Source organism: Gilbertella persicaria, assembly GCF_025201335.1.
Source record: "Gilbertella persicaria strain CBS 190.32 chromosome Unknown B0P05scaffold_23, whole genome shotgun sequence".
NCBI lineage: Eukaryota > Fungi > Mucoromycota > Mucoromycetes > Mucorales > Choanephoraceae > Gilbertella > Gilbertella persicaria.
In genome coordinates, this window is record NW_026251984.1 from 382,979 (window position 1) to 399,748 (window position 16,770).

At 39.3% G+C, this 16,770-nt stretch overlaps 7 protein-coding genes across 7 annotated transcripts; 2 read left to right on the forward strand and 5 right to left on the reverse strand.

Annotated features, from left to right (window-relative positions):
* Window positions 1-1,829: 1,829 nt before the first annotated feature.
* Window positions 1,830-2,979, forward strand: B0P05DRAFT_587843 (Alpha/Beta hydrolase protein; the record flags this gene model as incomplete). The annotated part of the gene is made up of 6 exons (XM_051582620.1): window positions 1,830-1,956; window positions 1,999-2,033; window positions 2,082-2,151; window positions 2,196-2,217; window positions 2,261-2,441; window positions 2,494-2,979. The coding sequence occupies 6 exons, from the start codon at window positions 1,830-1,832 to the stop codon at window positions 2,977-2,979; spliced, it is 921 nt and encodes a 306-aa protein (XP_051434288.1).
* Window positions 2,969-4,176, reverse strand: B0P05DRAFT_511408 (uncharacterized protein; the record flags this gene model as incomplete). Its single annotated transcript, XM_051575615.1, has 1 exon — window positions 2,969-4,176. The coding sequence occupies exon 1, from the start codon at window positions 4,154-4,156 to the stop codon at window positions 2,969-2,971; it is 1,188 nt and encodes a 395-aa protein (XP_051434289.1). The 5' UTR covers window positions 4,157-4,176.
* Window positions 4,177-4,393: 217 nt separating this feature from the next.
* On the reverse strand, window positions 4,394-4,833 carry B0P05DRAFT_544813 (uncharacterized protein). Its single transcript, XM_051578571.1, has one exon. It carries the CDS (start codon window positions 4,622-4,624, stop codon window positions 4,457-4,459), a length of 168 nt encoding a protein of 55 aa, XP_051434290.1. The 5' UTR covers window positions 4,625-4,833; the 3' UTR covers window positions 4,394-4,456.
* A 525-nt stretch (window positions 4,834-5,358) lies between these two features.
* On the forward strand, window positions 5,359-6,589 carry B0P05DRAFT_572216 (phosphoserine aminotransferase; the record flags this gene model as incomplete). The annotated part of the gene is made up of 2 exons (XM_051581425.1): window positions 5,359-5,402; window positions 5,455-6,589. 2 exons carry the CDS (start codon window positions 5,359-5,361, stop codon window positions 6,587-6,589), a joined length of 1,179 nt encoding a protein of 392 aa, XP_051434291.1.
* Window positions 6,590-6,612: 23 nt separating this feature from the next.
* On the reverse strand, window positions 6,613-8,499 carry B0P05DRAFT_597343 (uncharacterized protein). Its single transcript, XM_051583153.1, has 2 exons — window positions 8,162-8,499; window positions 6,613-8,112 (listed from the first exon to the last, which is right to left on the reverse strand). The coding sequence occupies exons 1-2, from the start codon at window positions 8,408-8,410 to the stop codon at window positions 6,775-6,777; spliced, it is 1,587 nt and encodes a 528-aa protein (XP_051434292.1). The 5' UTR covers window positions 8,411-8,499; the 3' UTR covers window positions 6,613-6,774.
* A 2,318-nt stretch (window positions 8,500-10,817) lies between these two features.
* B0P05DRAFT_544822 (uncharacterized protein) lies at window positions 10,818-11,548 on the reverse strand. Its single transcript, XM_051578572.1, has 6 exons — window positions 11,433-11,548; window positions 11,346-11,404; window positions 11,207-11,290; window positions 11,035-11,171; window positions 10,933-10,941; window positions 10,818-10,894 (listed from the first exon to the last, which is right to left on the reverse strand). Exons 1-4 carry the CDS (start codon window positions 11,494-11,496, stop codon window positions 11,052-11,054), a joined length of 327 nt encoding a protein of 108 aa, XP_051434293.1. The 5' UTR covers window positions 11,497-11,548; the 3' UTR covers window positions 10,818-10,894; window positions 10,933-10,941; window positions 11,035-11,051.
* Window positions 11,549-11,616: 68 nt separating this feature from the next.
* Window positions 11,617-12,638, reverse strand: B0P05DRAFT_130077 (uncharacterized protein). Its single transcript, XM_051573021.1, has 2 exons — window positions 12,327-12,638; window positions 11,617-12,259 (listed from the first exon to the last, which is right to left on the reverse strand). Exon 2 carries the CDS (start codon window positions 12,217-12,219, stop codon window positions 11,716-11,718), a length of 504 nt encoding a protein of 167 aa, XP_051434294.1. The 5' UTR covers window positions 12,220-12,259; window positions 12,327-12,638; the 3' UTR covers window positions 11,617-11,715.
* Between the last annotated feature and the right edge of the window lie 4,132 nt (window positions 12,639-16,770).

The following is a 16,770-nucleotide window of genomic DNA, read 5'->3' on the forward strand; positions in this document are numbered from 1 at the left end:
TCATGCTGGGCCTTGGTTTTCTTTGCATTGTAAAAATACTTTATAGTGGGATAGCTTCTCTTCATAAATGGAAGCACTTCAAGCGACTTCTCTGTAATAGAGACATCCTGTTCAATTTTTTTTTATATAGATTGATCTCGAATAATAAGAAAACTGAGAAAAGAGAGCGCAATCTTGAAGAAGAATTCTGGATGAACCAATCTAGAGAAAAGTAGGTATCATCCATATCCCTTTTAGTATAAGGTGTTCCACTTGCTCAAGCAAAGTCACGTATCAAGTGGTTTCCAGCTTTAGAGTTACCGCTTTCGTATTGCTTGAAAGCATTTAAGAGGACCATGTCGAACGAGTTTTTTTTTGATTGAAAGCATCGATAAAGGAGTTCTTAATGTAAGGAATGGTACATCTTACAAGAAGCTCGAAAGAAGCATCCATATAGAGCAAGGATTATACCTGTTTGGGTTTAAAAGAAGACTACAAGGGTTTGCTGCGTCTGTGATATCAGACGAGCTACTCTCTTCTCCCACGTCTGAGTACGAAGATGTCTCTTCCGTTTGTTGATTCCATATATGCCAACAACCATCATTTTCATGATCACGCAGCAAAACATCATATCTATGGCGATTTCTTCTTTGATTTCCTTCAAAGCAACATCGTTTCTTTTTGGGTTGACAGTAGTCAAGTGAAGAGGCGACAACTTAACTACTTCATCATACATGAAACCCTCTTCGTTTTTATCTGCTTTTCCGAAGATCAACTCATCGTCTTTCTTGCGTAGATGTTCGTAAGAAACGTCAGTTTCCTTAACTTCAGCATCAATGAAATCAAAAGATCTCTTTTGGCTTTCTTTCTTGATATTCTCAAAATATTTTTGTTTTTCTTGTTCTTCTTGTTCTTCTTGTTCTTCTTGTTCTTCTTGTTCTTCTTGTTCTTCTTGTTCTTCTTGTTCTTACTTCTTCTTGTTTCTGTTGACTTTTAATCCTTTGTATCTGACAAGAATACCATAATCGTAGTAGCAATTTGGTGAATTCAGGTCATTCTTTGCAATTTGCAAGAGCTGTCTCATTGCGAGCGAGAGAGAAGCAATTTCATTTATTGTCAAATATAATATGCTGTGAGATGCTTCTACAGAAGTCGAGGTTCTCATTGGTGAGAGAACAAAGAGCTTTTCATCTTGTTCTTGTATAAAAAAAAATCATGCTGCTGGCGGAAGGTTGCAGCCACCACTTCAACCATCGATGGCATTTGGGAAACTTTATAGACAACTCAAGAGCTGTTTCAACAAAACTAAGCTGGTTTTCAACGTTTCTCAGACGATAGACAAGTTGAAGAAAATCTTGCTGCAAATGAGGGGGCAAGATTGAATAGTTCTTTACTAATTGTTGGACGCTTTGCATCTAATGCATATAGCAGCCCTTCAAAAAGCCCAATGCTTCATCCGTTTGTTCGGGAGACCCGCTGCCATCAGTACTATTATTAAAATAGAAATGAAAAGTATGGATAAATCTCAGGCGTTGCGCAGCGGAAAAGTTCATGGTCATTCCAAGGAATTAGTACTTATTGAGTTTCATATGTTCAAGCAGATGAATAAAGTGCTGGGCAAAATTGCAAATGCACTTTATATCTTGATAGCTTTTTAACTAATTATTAAGCTCCGGACATACCCCAAACCAACGCACCCAAATTATACGGCACCTTAACAAACACAAAAAACTGTAGTCATTGGCTGCATAAAATATGAGAATTTCAAATGCTTGAATTGGCGTTTCACAAAATGAAAAAAATATATCCATGCATCTTTCTTTTTCACGCTTCTTTTTTTTTTTTCTCACATGAATCATTTGTCTACTTTACAGGAAGCAGGACATGTTGAAGTTGGCCATCAACGCCAGTTCAAGCCTATTAAAATATATTATGAAATGCATGGTAATGGGCCTAAGCGTGTCATGTTGGTCATGGGTAAATACCTTGTATAATCAACATTAAATTAACATACTATAGGCTTAGGTTCACCTTGTAGTGCTTGGGATCATCAAGTAAAGAAATTCAATAAAAAATTTTACATTAAATTTTATTATACACAGACACAATTCCTTGCAGAAACAGGCGATTATACAGTCATTGTGTTTGATAACCGAGGCATGGGACTCTCAGGTATATGTCATATGCAAGATATACATCTTATAAAACTATCTTAGATTCTCCGATTGGATTATACTCGTATGTCACAAAAATTAAATGGCTTATTCTTATGACCGTTTAGTACTTCTCAAATGGCATTAGACGCATTAGAGTTATTGGATCATTTTGACTGGAAACAAGACGTACATTTAGTGGGCATTTCTATGGGTGGCATGATATCCTTAGAAATGGCTGATGCAGAGCCTACACGATTTCAATCATTGACTCTAACAAGTACGACAGCAAGAAGAAACTTACCTACTGTAAGTGACACTTTTTGCTGACATGAAACTATCTTAACAATAATAATCATAGTGGACAGCCATATCAACACTATCTAAAATTGCTTTCTTTTATAAAGACCCTAAAGATCAATTAGATGCAGCTATGGAATTAGTCTATCCCAAAGAATGGCTTGAACAGAAGCCTCTTGTACGAACAGAATATGAGACGAATAAACAGTTAGCAATTCATGGATTCATACAACACAGTAAACGCTCTCGTCGCCAACCTATGTATGGTAATATAGCCCAAATCATTGCCTGTCTTCGCCATCATGTATCAGATAAACGACTAGATCATATCAAACAGAGTGGCTTGCCTATCATGATAATCACAGGCACATTTGATAATCTAGTTCGACCTGAATACTCACATCATATGAAAAAAGTGCTTCAAGATGCACGCTTTGAATTATTTGAAGGAAGTGGACATGCTATTCCTGAGGAGCAGCCAGAAAGATACAATCGTTTATTAGTAGATCATTTTATTACATCGAATAAAAACAGAGCTAGGCTTTAAATAAAACAAGGCCTTCTAATTCGGCCATCACTTGTTTCTGATCGCTTTTTTTCTCTACATGCTGTAATACAATCTCGATAGATTTGAGTGTCTCTTGTTCAAAGGCTTGGTCAGGTACCTTCTGTTTGCGAAGTTTGTAATAAAATGCCAGTGCTTTTAATTCTTGCTCTTCATTTAAATAGGACTTGACAATGCATTCAATAGCATCTTTAACTTTGTCCCATGGCATCTTGGGTGGTGCTTTTTTGATAAGAAAAAATAGAAGTTGATCTGCTGTTTGGGTATTCGCTTTATTGTTTACCAATAGATTGATAGATTTGACCCATGTCATATACTGATGAGGAAGAAGCTGTTGTTCTGATGGTTGATGATGGTGGGCTAAAAATTCTTGTGATGTTTTGGCAATCAACCTTAGGTCTTTCTTTGAGATCAAGTATTCCACATATTGAGTGAAAAGACCAAAACCAGGCTTGACAGCATCGGCATGGGCCATCATATCTCTCCATAAATATTCAATAGCGTGTGAATCACCACAAGCCTGGTAGAATTTCAACATGATACTGCAGTCGAAATTGTTTCTTAATCGTGATAGAGACAAACGATGCATTTCTTCAACAAGTCGCTTTGCTTCTTCGAGCTGATCTTTCTTTAAATGTGCTTGTATTAAATAAGTAAATGTACGAACAGTAGGTACAAGACCTCGTTCTTCAAATTTAGACAACACATCTTGAGCCAATGTGAGTTCATCGCACCAAAGATAAGCACGAATCAATCGATTGTATATGGCAATGGCTGTCAAGTCAGCATTGTCCATTTCCAATTGTAATTGCTGAAGTGCATTCACATCTTTTTGTTTTCCAGCTTCGTCCAATTCGGTTTTTAGTTGTTCTAGACGAGCTACAGAGAGCATACCGGTCTTTGACGTTTTTGAAGGTTGGGTGAAAAGAGCATGTTCAATAATACGGCTGTATGTCTGTGTGCTTTTGTTGGACTGTTCAACTAGTTTTTCTCGAAAAGAGCTGGTAATTCCTAGATAGAGCTTCTTTTCTTCAGCAGGGCTCAAGAAGCGTTGAAACCAGCCTGTTGCCTTGCTGCTGAGGGACCGAGAGCTTCGTAAACATGTTGGGGATTTTCTAAAGCAAGTTTTTGTGGAGGTACGCAAGAAATTTTGATTCATGATTGTAATGTAAGATAAAGGAAACAGAAATAAATCGACAGATGTTTTTTTTGTTGTTAGATGAACTCTACGTCACAAGGAACAACGCTAAATGCAACTGAAAAAAACGAGTCAAAAAATTAGAGTTCAATAAAATTATTCACAATTGCTTGAGTCTTGAATTCTTCAGTTTTGTATTGACTGATTTGATGTTGGGGGAAATCAGGGGGATGAATACTCCGAGAAAGCACAAGATCAATCCAGATAGACTTATTGCAAGAGATGAGAGGGCATCCCAAGCCTTGGTAAATCGACCATGCTCTATAGAGACACATTTAGGATTGTTACACGTATCAAGCTACCCTTTGTTGACCTCTTGGTCTTCTCCTCAACAAAACAAGGGTGTTTTAGATGCTCGAAACAATAGATGCATGTCTGTAAAGTCTTGCATTTGTTATTGATACAGACATTACCTCTTTTTCCACACATTTCTCTGAGCCATTTCCCCCATATCTACGATGACCTCTAATTTTTGTTCCACTCTTGTACCTCTGTCATTCACGAATTGGACTACCTTGTGCCAATCTAGTACGTTATGAGGTTAGCTGAGCTTCTACAATCATTGCGTTAATTTATATATACTAAATCAATCAAATAAAATAACGTGCTACTTACTGAGGGCTTGAACATGCTCGGAAGTAATGAATTAGCTTGACATTTTCTTATTGAAGTATAAAACGAGGCTTAGGCAGCAACAAATGCGTAAATATAGTGAAAAACTTTTTTGGCATGATTGTTCATTAATGGAGTATTTAATGTTTTGCGTCACAGTACAGGCGGAACACAAACTTGTTGAAATAGCTTAAATCATGCATTGCACGACAAAATGGACATTCCAAAAGATAATCTGGTTGAAAAAGCACAGTGCTTATTCTGTAATTCGGACCAAAAAGGAAATAAGAAGCTTGCCAACAAGAAAACCCTGGGCATGAGTGTTATCTTTTACCAAGCATATAAACTGAGCATGTCAAGCATAAACATTGTCCAAAGCAGTTCTTTAAAGACAACTTTCGTGACTGTATTCTTTTGTCTTGATGCTTCTTGAGCATCTTCATTCTGACTCACAATTTTTTAAAGTCACATAGTGCATGTTGACCAAGATAAAATAAAAGAGAGGATCATCTTTTTTTTTCCATCTTTTTTCTTAAGAATCATATTAAAACATGTCCTCTCGCGTCCTCAACTTTGGTGCAGGTCCTGCCAAAATGTAAGTGACTTTGGCTTATGTGAATTTTGTTTTATTGATTTGAGTTTGATAGTCCTCAAGAAGTTTTATTAAAAGCTCAAAAAGAATTTCTCAGTGTGAATGGCACTGGCATGTCTGTTATGGAGCTCTCTCACCGTTCAAAGCCCTTCGGGGCCATCCTTGAAAAGACAAAGAAAGATTTGACTGAACTCATGAACATTCCCGAAAATTATTCTATCCTATTTATGCAAGGCGGTGCTACCACCGAATTTGCTTCTGTCTTTTATAACCTAGTTGGTCGGAAGCAACAAGAATTAAAAGAAGCCGGTAGAGAAGGTGAAGAAATTGTTGTCGATTATCTTGTCACTGGTGCTTGGTCTAGCAAAGCAGCACAAGAAGCTGAACGTTTGATTCCTACTGTCGTTGGTAATCCTGTGCGTGTCAACCGTGCTTTGGATGTCAAGAAGATTAATGGTGGCAAGTTTGGTACTATCCCTCCTCAAACTGAATGGAACTTGACCGATCCTACAAAACACAATGTGGCCTATGTCTATTACTGTGATAATGAAACTGTTCATGGTGTTGAATTCCAATTCACTCCCCAAGTGGATCCTAGCGTTCCTCTTGTCACGGATGTCTCTAGTAACTTCTTGTCTCGCCCTATTGATGTCTCTAAATTTGGTCTTGTTTATGGTGGTGCTCAAAAGAATTTAGGTCCTGCTGGTGTCACAATTATTGTGGTACGCAACGACTTGTTAGTTGACTTGAATGTTGGCCCTATTCGTCCTCTCATGTTGGATTTCAAGACAGCTGCAGACAACGACTCGATGTATAATACACCGCCTACCTTTGCTATTTACATGGTGGGCCTTACTTTGGAATGGTTGAAAGAAAAGGGCGGATTAATCAAAATTGAACAAGTTAACCAACGCAAAGCACACAAGTTATATACCTGCATTGATCAATCTAACCTTTACAGCTGTCCAGTCGAACCTCATTGTAGAAGTGAAATGAACGTTGTGTTTAGATTAACCTCAGAAGAATTAGAAAAAGAATTCTTAAAGGGTGCTGAAGAAAAAGGCATGCAACAACTTAAAGGCCATCGTTCAGTGGGTGGTATTCGTGCTTCTATTTACAATGCTTTACCTGAAGAAGAGGTCGATATTCTTATTGAATACATGCAAGAATTCGAAAAGCAACATGCATAAACTATTACCAAAATAAAAAAATTGTAATTAGAATGAAGTGTTTTTTTTATTCAAGTCATTGATGTAGTGATTATATAGGATGTAGAGAAATAAAGAGTACAGATATGATAGTTATCGTAGAAAAAGGTATATGTATGCATAGTCAAGTAATATATACATTAATCAAACGGAAAAGAGTTGATCATTTACAAAGAGGCAATAACCTTCTTGGCAAAGGATTCGTGATTCCAGTTGTTACAACCCTTGAGACCAGTGTTGATAGAAGCATCAATGGTAGCCTTGGCGTTGAAGCTACCTTCCAATTCAGTGTTGAAGTTGTATTCGTAGCCATAGTCAGATTCGCCCTTAACAGAACCGTGAACATTGCCCTTGGCAGAACCATGAGCATCGCCATTGGCAGAACCATGAACATCGCCCTTGGCAGAACCATGAGCATCACCCTTAACAGAACCGTGAACATTGCCCTTGGCAGAACCGTGAACATTGCCCTTGGCAGAACCATGAGCATCACCCTTAACAGAACCGTGAACATTGCCCTTGGCAGAACCGTGAACATCGCCCTTGACAGAACCATGAGCATCACCCTTAACAGAACCGTGAACATTGCCCTTGGCAGAACCGTGAACATTGCCCTTGGCAGAACCATGAGCATCGCCCTTGGCAGAACCATGAGCATCGCCCTTGGCAGAACCATGAGCATCGCCCTTGACAGAACCATGAGCATCACCCTTAACAGAACCGTGAACATTGCCCTTGGCAGAACCGTGAACATCGCCCTTGACAGAACCATGAGCATCACCCTTAACAGAACCGTGAACATTGCCCTTGGCAGAACCGTGAACATCGCCCTTGACAGAACCATGAGCATCACCCTTAACAGAACCGTGAGCATCACCCTTAACAGAACCGTGAGCATCGCCCTTGGCAGAACCATGAGCGTCACCCTTAACAGAACCGTGAGCATCGCCCTTGGCAGAACCGTGAACATTGCCCTTGGCAGAACCATGAGCACCGGCACCAACACCGGCACCGACGTGAGCACCAGCACCTACGTTAGCACCAGCATGACCGTGACCATGACCTCTGAAACCGCCACCGAGACGACCATAACCGTAGCCACGAATACGGCCATTAGCACCAATTCTGGATCTGATGTGGGCAGGAACCTTTCTTCTGATACCAAAGATAGTAGAACCAACACAGCTCTTGGCCTTAGTTTGCAAACCAGCACTAATCGTGGGGAGACGAGCTTGAATCAAGGTTCTAGCTTCAGCATGGATCTCAACCAAGATCGCAATGAGCATATCATCAGTCAATTTGCGGTTACCACACTTTCTACGAAGTTTGGCTTCAATTTCAGCGTAGATTTCAGCATTGATACGGGCTTCCAAACTGGCACTGAAGGAGGCTCTCAAGCTAGCAATAGCGGAAGCTTCAATGGACTGGAGAGTAGACATACCAATGTCAAAAGCACCACCAAGGAAGGAATAGATACCCATGGAGGCAGCAGCTCTTTCAGAGAACTAATATAAAGGGTAAGTATATCATATACATATTTTGAACCAAACTTACAGTGACAGAGATAGGAGAGAAAATACGAGCATTAAGATCAGCCTTGAAAGAACCCATAAGAACACTAATGAGGTTATCATTGGCTTGACAGGGACAAACAAAAGTACGCTTATCCAAAGAAGGAGCGAGATTGAGGGATTGTTCAATGTTGACTGTCTCAAGACTGTTGTTTGTGGAAACAGGAGAAGCAGAGACTGCAGAAGCACAGACAGCAGTCAAAACAAGGAAGGAAGCAACAGAAATCTTCATTTTAATGAATGGGTGGGATTATAAAAAAAAAGAAAGATGAATTTAATGATAAAAGAAGGAACGATTCAAATTCTCATCGTATTTATATGAGAGAGCTTCTTGTCAACAGGCCGATAAACCCGATTTACTTTGTGTCGCATTTATCCTGACAAGAAATTAATTTGCGTATTTTTTGGATCAGCATAAAAAGGTGTTGCTCTTAATGTAAAGAGTATAAAATAGGATTTTCATACATGTACAACCATGCTGTACTACATTCAATTTTTTAAAATGAAAAAAACAAATGCCATTATTGGCTGAAACTTTATTGACTGTAACACAATATGGCTGCTAATTCACATTTCACAGCTCTCTTTAATGTTAATAGAAAACGTTTTTTTTTACCCTACTTTTTTCCACTCCCGCAAACAATGAAGGCTATACAGCAAAACAAAAATAGCTTTTGCTGCAATTAATAACAATTAAATCTGAACTTTTTTTAATTTTGAAGAACTTGTATTGCACCGTACAACTAAAAATGAACAGTATAATTGAGCACAAAAGTTGATCCAAGCAAAAAAGAACTGAAAGAAAAATAAAAATTGAAAGGGCTTTATTGGAGGACCAACATATACATATTTCAAAATGCACATTAAAAACTTGGAAGCATTTTAGGATAAATTTTGCCTGATGTCATTGATAAAAGTGATAGATCGTAAAACATGTTTGAAAAGAATCTTTCCTTTCTCCTTGAGAATCAGTAATTAATGAGATGATTTGCATTACTTGACTTTTTTTTGTTGATAGAATAGATCAAGTTATGTCAAGAGAGCTCTTCAAAGTTATTTTGCAATATAAATATGTTACACCATCCATGGATGGTATTTACTGCAAGCTTGTAAACATACTTTTTCGGAACAGCAGGCACTTGCCTGTTAGCATCTCTCATATTTGAGTAGCAAGCTAGACAATTATTTAGAATAATAAGAATTGTAACAAAAAATAGCAGAAAAGCAACTATATAATGATTTTTGCATTGTGTAGCCAAGATTTTGGCAAGTAATTCGTTACAGCATTCTATTTATAACCATCGTAAGTTTTTTTTTTAAAAGCCAATGTTTGTGTGCTTAATCATTTACTATATGCTTTCGATAAGCTGAAAAAAATGAAAGACTTGAGCAGATAATCAAAATAAGCTGATTTATTTCTTCGAATAAAAAGTTTGCGAGAAACACTTGATAGATATCAGATGGATGAGAATCTATATTTTTAAGCAATGAGTTTGATAGCCGTTCTGGAGCATGCGTTTCAATCAAAGATGCAACAGCGACAAGGCAAAAAGTACACAAGCAGCTTATTGCATGCATATTCTATTGACCATTTCAAACCTTGTTTGATTTCGCTATGACTAATCACTAATAGTGTGGTTAGTAGAAGACAAAAATCTTCAAATGGACTTTCCTGCATGATTATCTAAGTGTTGTCCGTATAGATATTAGGTCATTTCAGATTCTATGAAATACGGAATGCTAACAAACGGTTCAGTAGAAAAGATCAATATAGTTGGAGAGAAATCAAACGAGATCAATTCTAATTTTATAAAATAGGCTTAGGCCGCTTGCAAAACTGCACATACATACAGTTTTCTTAACAAAAAAGGTGTCATGCATCCGCACACTGTAAAAATGTATCACAAAGTGTATGTTGAATCTCAGCTAGTTATGAAGATCGGCATCAGAAGAATAGTAAAAAAAAATGAGTAATGGCAAAAAGGAGAAAGAAATAAACAATGAAAATATAACTTATCAATTAGAAACATCTGCTACAGGTAACTTGAACTTATTCCAAAAGGAGAATCTCAAATAGTAAACATTTGTGCTTGCGAATTAATTGATCATTTTTTTGAGCAATTCCTTTTTTCCTAGTTTTCATTCCTGAGTAGACAGGGAGCGGGAGTATTCCAAATCTCTCAATTGGTGAAGAGAAGACGAGTAAGGCGATACAAGCTCTCTTGCCCAATTTTGCCACAATTGATGGACTTGTAGAAATAGGCTTGTTAGCTTTGATATCAATGCGCTCATGATATTCTGGGACATCATCACGTCTGCTTCAACATTTTCATTTATTCTATTAAATTATTATAGCTTTAAGCTGGATGCATTTTTCACTATAGAGAAAGTGAGTAATTGAACTCAGAGTTGTAAACATGTAATTATATTTGGGAATGTGTACCATATTTGATGCTTGCACTAAGGATCATCCTTCATATATCATACATCATAAAGTTGAGGTGCATTTCCTCAACGTTTTGACATCTTTCATAAGCAAACATTCCCTTTTTTTCTATCCCTCTAGATCGAGTGTCTTTTTGACAAAACATTTTGCGTGGATAAGTAACGGAGTGGTACATTACTTATTTATGTAACAGAGACAATTAGGTGGAAAATTGCTTCAACAGTGCAAAAAAGACAAATTAAATTGGGACAGAGATGTGAAAATGGGACACGGAAGTGAAAATGGGATAAAGATATGAAAACGGGACGACAATGTTAGTATTTCTCATACAAATCAAAATTAATTTATTTACCTATTGATAAGAATTAGAAAATGGAAAGATTTATTTTTGAGAAGACCTCTTGCCTGCAGAATTCTTAAGCCTTCGCTAATTAAAGCTCAGGCACCACATTCGAGGTGGCGCTTTGTCGGTTGAACATGGTAGGGCGTCCTTGGCCGTTCCAAATAGATTGAGCGATTGTGAACATATTCTTCGAAGCCATAACGTCTCGATTCCAAAAAAATATTACAGTTTTTGCAAACTAATACTTGATGAATCTTTCGTTTTTCGATACCACTTCCTTGCGTAATATGCTCCAATTTATTTTCAAGGCACGAGTTGCAAGTCTTTATAATACAGAAGTGTCAATATTCAAATTGTGATCAAGTAAACATTACAAACCTTGGAAGTCTTATACTCGTCTATGTCCAGAAGTAACAACTCTCCGCGTTTTTCATTGTCTGTACAACTTTTCAATGACGCCATAACGTAAACCTTTAAACTTGACATGCGACTTATTTTTCAAACCATCTCCAAAAACAATCAATGGCATTTTACTTTGATTACCTTCTTCAAACTTTTCCTTATGTGCTCTTCATTCAAACTATTAAGAATATTGCTTTAAGGAGAAGAATACAAGAAATATGTGCTATGCCTTGACCTCATTACCCCTGTATTTGGTGGATAATTATCATGATGAACGTATTGATAACTACTTGATGTCTTGCATCTCTTCCGCTTATTCTTTTTGGTGTTCTTTCTTTTCCTTTTGTTATATTTTTTTTTGCACCATTAATGAGAATGTTGACTGCATTTTCAATTGCTTGTTGAGAGCCTTTGTAGCTGCACCTTTGATTTTAGCAGTGTTAAAGCCGTAAAAATTTGCTAACGCTCGAAAATGTTGAAGAGCATACATAACATATTCTGTATAATATTGGAGTTTTGCAGTTTTGGGTGAGTGAAAGTGGGTTTCAATCTGCTCTATATCCAACCTTTTCTTTCTATCTTGCTCTAGCTTTTGTCGGTTGACAGTGCCATTCATGTTATAATAATCGGCAGTCGACAAACGCCTCAAATCGTTTTTGCCATGATAGGATATAAAGACATCAGACCTATTTGGATCGACAGTGCAAGGACGAAAATAACGATCAACCTCTTCACTAGTGAAATCATCTACCTTCAGGGATACTTTATCATTGGGTGATATGGAGTGAACCTTCCTGCAGAATGAGACCCTACATGTATATCCATCCGTGTAGATACTGTTTAAGAACATTTTTTCTTTTCTTTGTGGTAACTGTTGTAAATCTTCAAAGCTGTATATGTAAGATAATTGTGAGTGAACTGCCTGTATCAATTATTTTGAAAATGATTTCAACTCACCTGTTGATTTTAAGTTTTTTAAAATCAAAATTATCATAGAAGCATCTTTGAGCAAAGTTAAACACCGTCTCTTCAGGTTTTTTTGGACTACTTCTTCCAAAAATACCAGCTATATTTTGGCCATCTACTTTTATAAAACGCCATTCAAAACCAGGATTAGGAAATAAACTTAATAGCCTTGGTGGTTGAAATTTTGGTGGTTGAAATTCGTCCTTGCTGTTGTTGTTCTCTGTTGATAAATTACGCTGTTTTGGCTTCTTCTTCTTTGGTCTTCACCTTTGCTGGATCGATGGCACTACTGCTTCTACGGATTGTTGCTCTTGCTGTGCTGCTTCTATTTGTGATTGCTGATTTTTGGCAATTGTTGACTCGTAGTTCTCAAGTATATACCTCAAAGCCGGCAATATACAGTCATTTCAGAAAGTAAAGTCGCTGATTTTGAGTTTGATGTCGTGCAAAAAAAAAATTGCGTGTTCAACAATTATGTCGACTGATCCAAAAATAAAGTCGTGCTCACGTGTCATGAACTTCATTTATTTTTACTTGTCGCTTAGTAGTTGCCCAATAAAATTTCTTGGCATGAATTGTTGTTATAAAAAAAGGGGACGATTTTCTGTGTCCATTTTACTTCGTCCTATTTACAATTTATTTTACAGACATTGAAGATGAGTATGCAATTTTTTTATGAAGATGGACAAGGTCATGTTGTTGATGAAAATGGAGTTGAGCCCATGGATCTTGTTGTTGACGAGGAGTTATTCGCTATCGAAACAATAAGTTCTCGTACTCAATTCCTAGCGGATAAACCTCCTGAGAGACCTCATAATCCTGTAATGCGTGCGGTTGCGGATGAAAGGAGTAGTGAGAATGTTTATATGGAGCAATGCAATAAGCGCTGTTATACAGTTTATTCTGATAACGATAAATCTCGATTTTCTCATTTATTTTTCAGCAAATGCTTGAATGCTTCTGCAGCTGCGAGACAATTGGGTATTCATGTCCGAGCAGCGCAGAGATGGGTTAAACGTTATTACAAAGACCCTGAGAGCATCTTCGAAAAGAAGAGAAAGTCAGGTCGGCGTCGTATTCTTGGAGAAGATCATAAGCAGTTTCTTTTAAATTACATTGATGAGAATCCTTCTGCTGTTGTAATCGAAGTGGCAGAAAGTCTAACACAAAATTTTGCGGATCTTAATGCTTCTCGTAGCACTATTTATAACTTTATGACAACTGAGTGCAATCTATCTATTAAGCAGGCACAATTCCAGCCTGTAGAAAGAAACAGCGAAGAAAAGATTCAACAAAAGTACCATTGGGTACAAAAGTGGCAGCAAACTGACTTGGATTTCACAACAAATTGCGTCTGTCTTGATGAGTCAGCCTTTCATATCAATTTGAAACGAGGTATGGCCTGGTCAAAGAAGGGAACTCCCGCCGTAGTTACAGTGCCTACAACTAAAGCGAACGCAACATCGATTTTAGGTGCAATATCTGCAACTGGTTTAATCAATGTCAGTTTGAGAGTTCCAAAACGCATTAAAAAGAGAAAGATTGGACGTTCAACTGGTGGTTATAGCATAGGAACAGTGACAGGGCATTATCTGAGCTTTTTAAAGGCTACTCTTGATGAAATAGACAAGTATCCCGATATGAAGGGACATTACCTTGTCATGGATAACGCTCCTATCCACAGCTCAAGTGATATAGGTAAGTATATCAATTCTTGGGGATATAGGTACGTATATCTTTCTCCGTATTCTCCCAAACTAAATCCAATTGAGCAGTTCTGGTCAGTCGTCAAGAATAAAGTTAAGCGAAATAAGTTTTTGGAAAAAGAATCGCTCATGACAAGGATTAGTGAAGCATGTAACAGCTTATATTTTAGTGATTTCCAAGGCTTTGTTTCTCATTCTGCTAAATGCTTTGACAAGTGTCTCAACAAAGAGAGACTATAAAATATCCAATGCAAAAAAAAAAAAAAAAAAAAACGCTCAACGCAACTCAACGCAACTCAACACAACTCAACGCAACTCAACGCAACTCAACGGAACTCAACGCAGCTCAACGCAACTCAACGCAACTCAACGCAACTCAACGGAACTCAACGCAGCTCAACGCAACTCAACGCAGCTCAACGCAACTCAACGCAGCTCAACGCAACTCAACGCAACTCAACGCAACTCAACGCAACTCAACGCTGAACTCAACGCAACTCAACGCTGAACTCAACGCTGAACTCAACGCAACTCAACGCAACTCAACGCAACTCAACGCAACTCAACGCAACTCAACGCAACTCAACGCTGAACTCAACGCAACTCAACGCTGAACTCAACGCTGAACTCAACGCAACTCAACGCAACTCAACGCAACTCAACGCAACTCAACGCAACTCAACGCAACTCAACGCAACTCAACGCTGAACTCAACGCAACTCAACGCTGAACTCAACGCAACTCAACGCAACTCAACGCTGAACTCAACGCTGAACTCAACGCAACTCAACGCAACTCAACGCTGAACTCAACGCAACGGAACTCAACGCTGAACTCAACGCAACGGAACTCAACGCTGAACTCAACGCAACGGAACTCAACGCTGAACTCAACGCAACTCAACGCAACTCAACGCTGAACTCAACGCAACGGAACTCAACGCTGAACTCAACGCAACTCAACGCAACTCAACGCAACTCAACGAACTCAACGCAACTCAACGGAACTCAACGCAACTCAACGCAACTCAACGCTGAACTCAACGCAACTCAACGCTGAACTCAACGCTGAACTCAACGCTGAACTCAACGCTGAACTCAACGCTGAACTCAACGCAACTCAACGCTGAACTCAACGCAACGGAACTCAACGCTGAACTCAACTCAACGCTGAACTCAACTCAACGCAACTCAACGCAACTCAACGCAACTCAACGCAACTCAACGCAACTCAACGCAACTCAACGCTGAACTCAACGCAACTCAACGCAACTCAACGCTGAACTCAACGCAACGGAACTCAACGCTGAACTCAACGCAACGGAACTCAACGCTGAACTCAACGCAACGGAACTCAACGCTGAACTCAACGCAACTCAACGCAACTCAACGCTGAACTCAACGCAACGGAACTCAACGCTGAACTCAACGCAACTCAACGCAACTCAACGCAACTCAACGAACTCAACGCAACTCAACGGAACTCAACGCAACTCAACGCAACTCAACGCTGAACTCAACGCAACTCAACGCTGAACTCAACGCAACGCAACTCAACGCTGAACTCAACGCAACTCAACGCTGAACTCAACGCAACGGAACTCAACGCTGAACTCAACGCAACGGAACTCAACGCAACTCAACGCTGAACTCAACGCAACGGAACTCAACGCTGAACTCAACGCTGAACTCAACGCTGAACTCAACGCAACTCAACGCAACTCAACGCTGAACTCAACGCAACGGAACTCAACGCTGAACTCAACGCTGAACTCAACGCTGAACTCAACGCAACGGAACTCAACGCAACGGAACTCAACGCTGAACTCAACGCTGAACTCAACGCTGAACTCAACGCAACGGAACTCAACGCTGAACGCAACTCAACGCTGAACTCAACGCTGAACACAACGCAACTCAACGCAACTCAACGCAACTCAACGCTGAACTCAACGCAACTCAACGGAACTCAACGCTGAACTCAACGCAACTCAACGCAACTCAACACTGAACTCAACGCAACGCAACTCAACGCTGAACTCAACGCAACGCAACTCAACGCAACTCAACGCAACTCAACGCTGAACTCAACGCAACTCAACGCTGAACTCAACGCTGAACTCAACGCAACTCAACGCAACTCAACACTGAACTCAACGCAACGGAACTCAACGCTGAACTCAACGCAACGCAACTCAACGCAACTCAACGCAACTCAACGCTGAACTCAACGCAACTCAACGCTGAACTCAACGCAACGCAACTCAACGCAACTCAACGCTGAACTCAACGCAACTCAACGCAACTCAACACTGAACTCAACGCAACGGAACTCAACGCTGAACTCAACGCAACGCAACTCAACGCAACTCAACGCTGAACTCAACGCTGAACTCAACGCAACTCAACGCAACTCAACGCTGAACTCAACGCAACGGAACTCAACGCTGAACTCAACTCAACTCAACTCAACTCAACGCAGCTCAACGCAACTCAACACTGAACTCAACTCAACGCAACTCAACACTGAACTCAACGCAACGGAACTCAACGCTGAACTCAACGCAACGCAACTCAACGCAACTCAACGCAACTCAACGCTGAACTCAACGCAACTCAACGCTGAACTCAACGCAACGCAACTCAACGCAACTCAACGCTGAACTCAACGCAACTCAACGCAACTCAACACTGAACTCAACGCAACGGAACTCAACGCTGAACTCAACG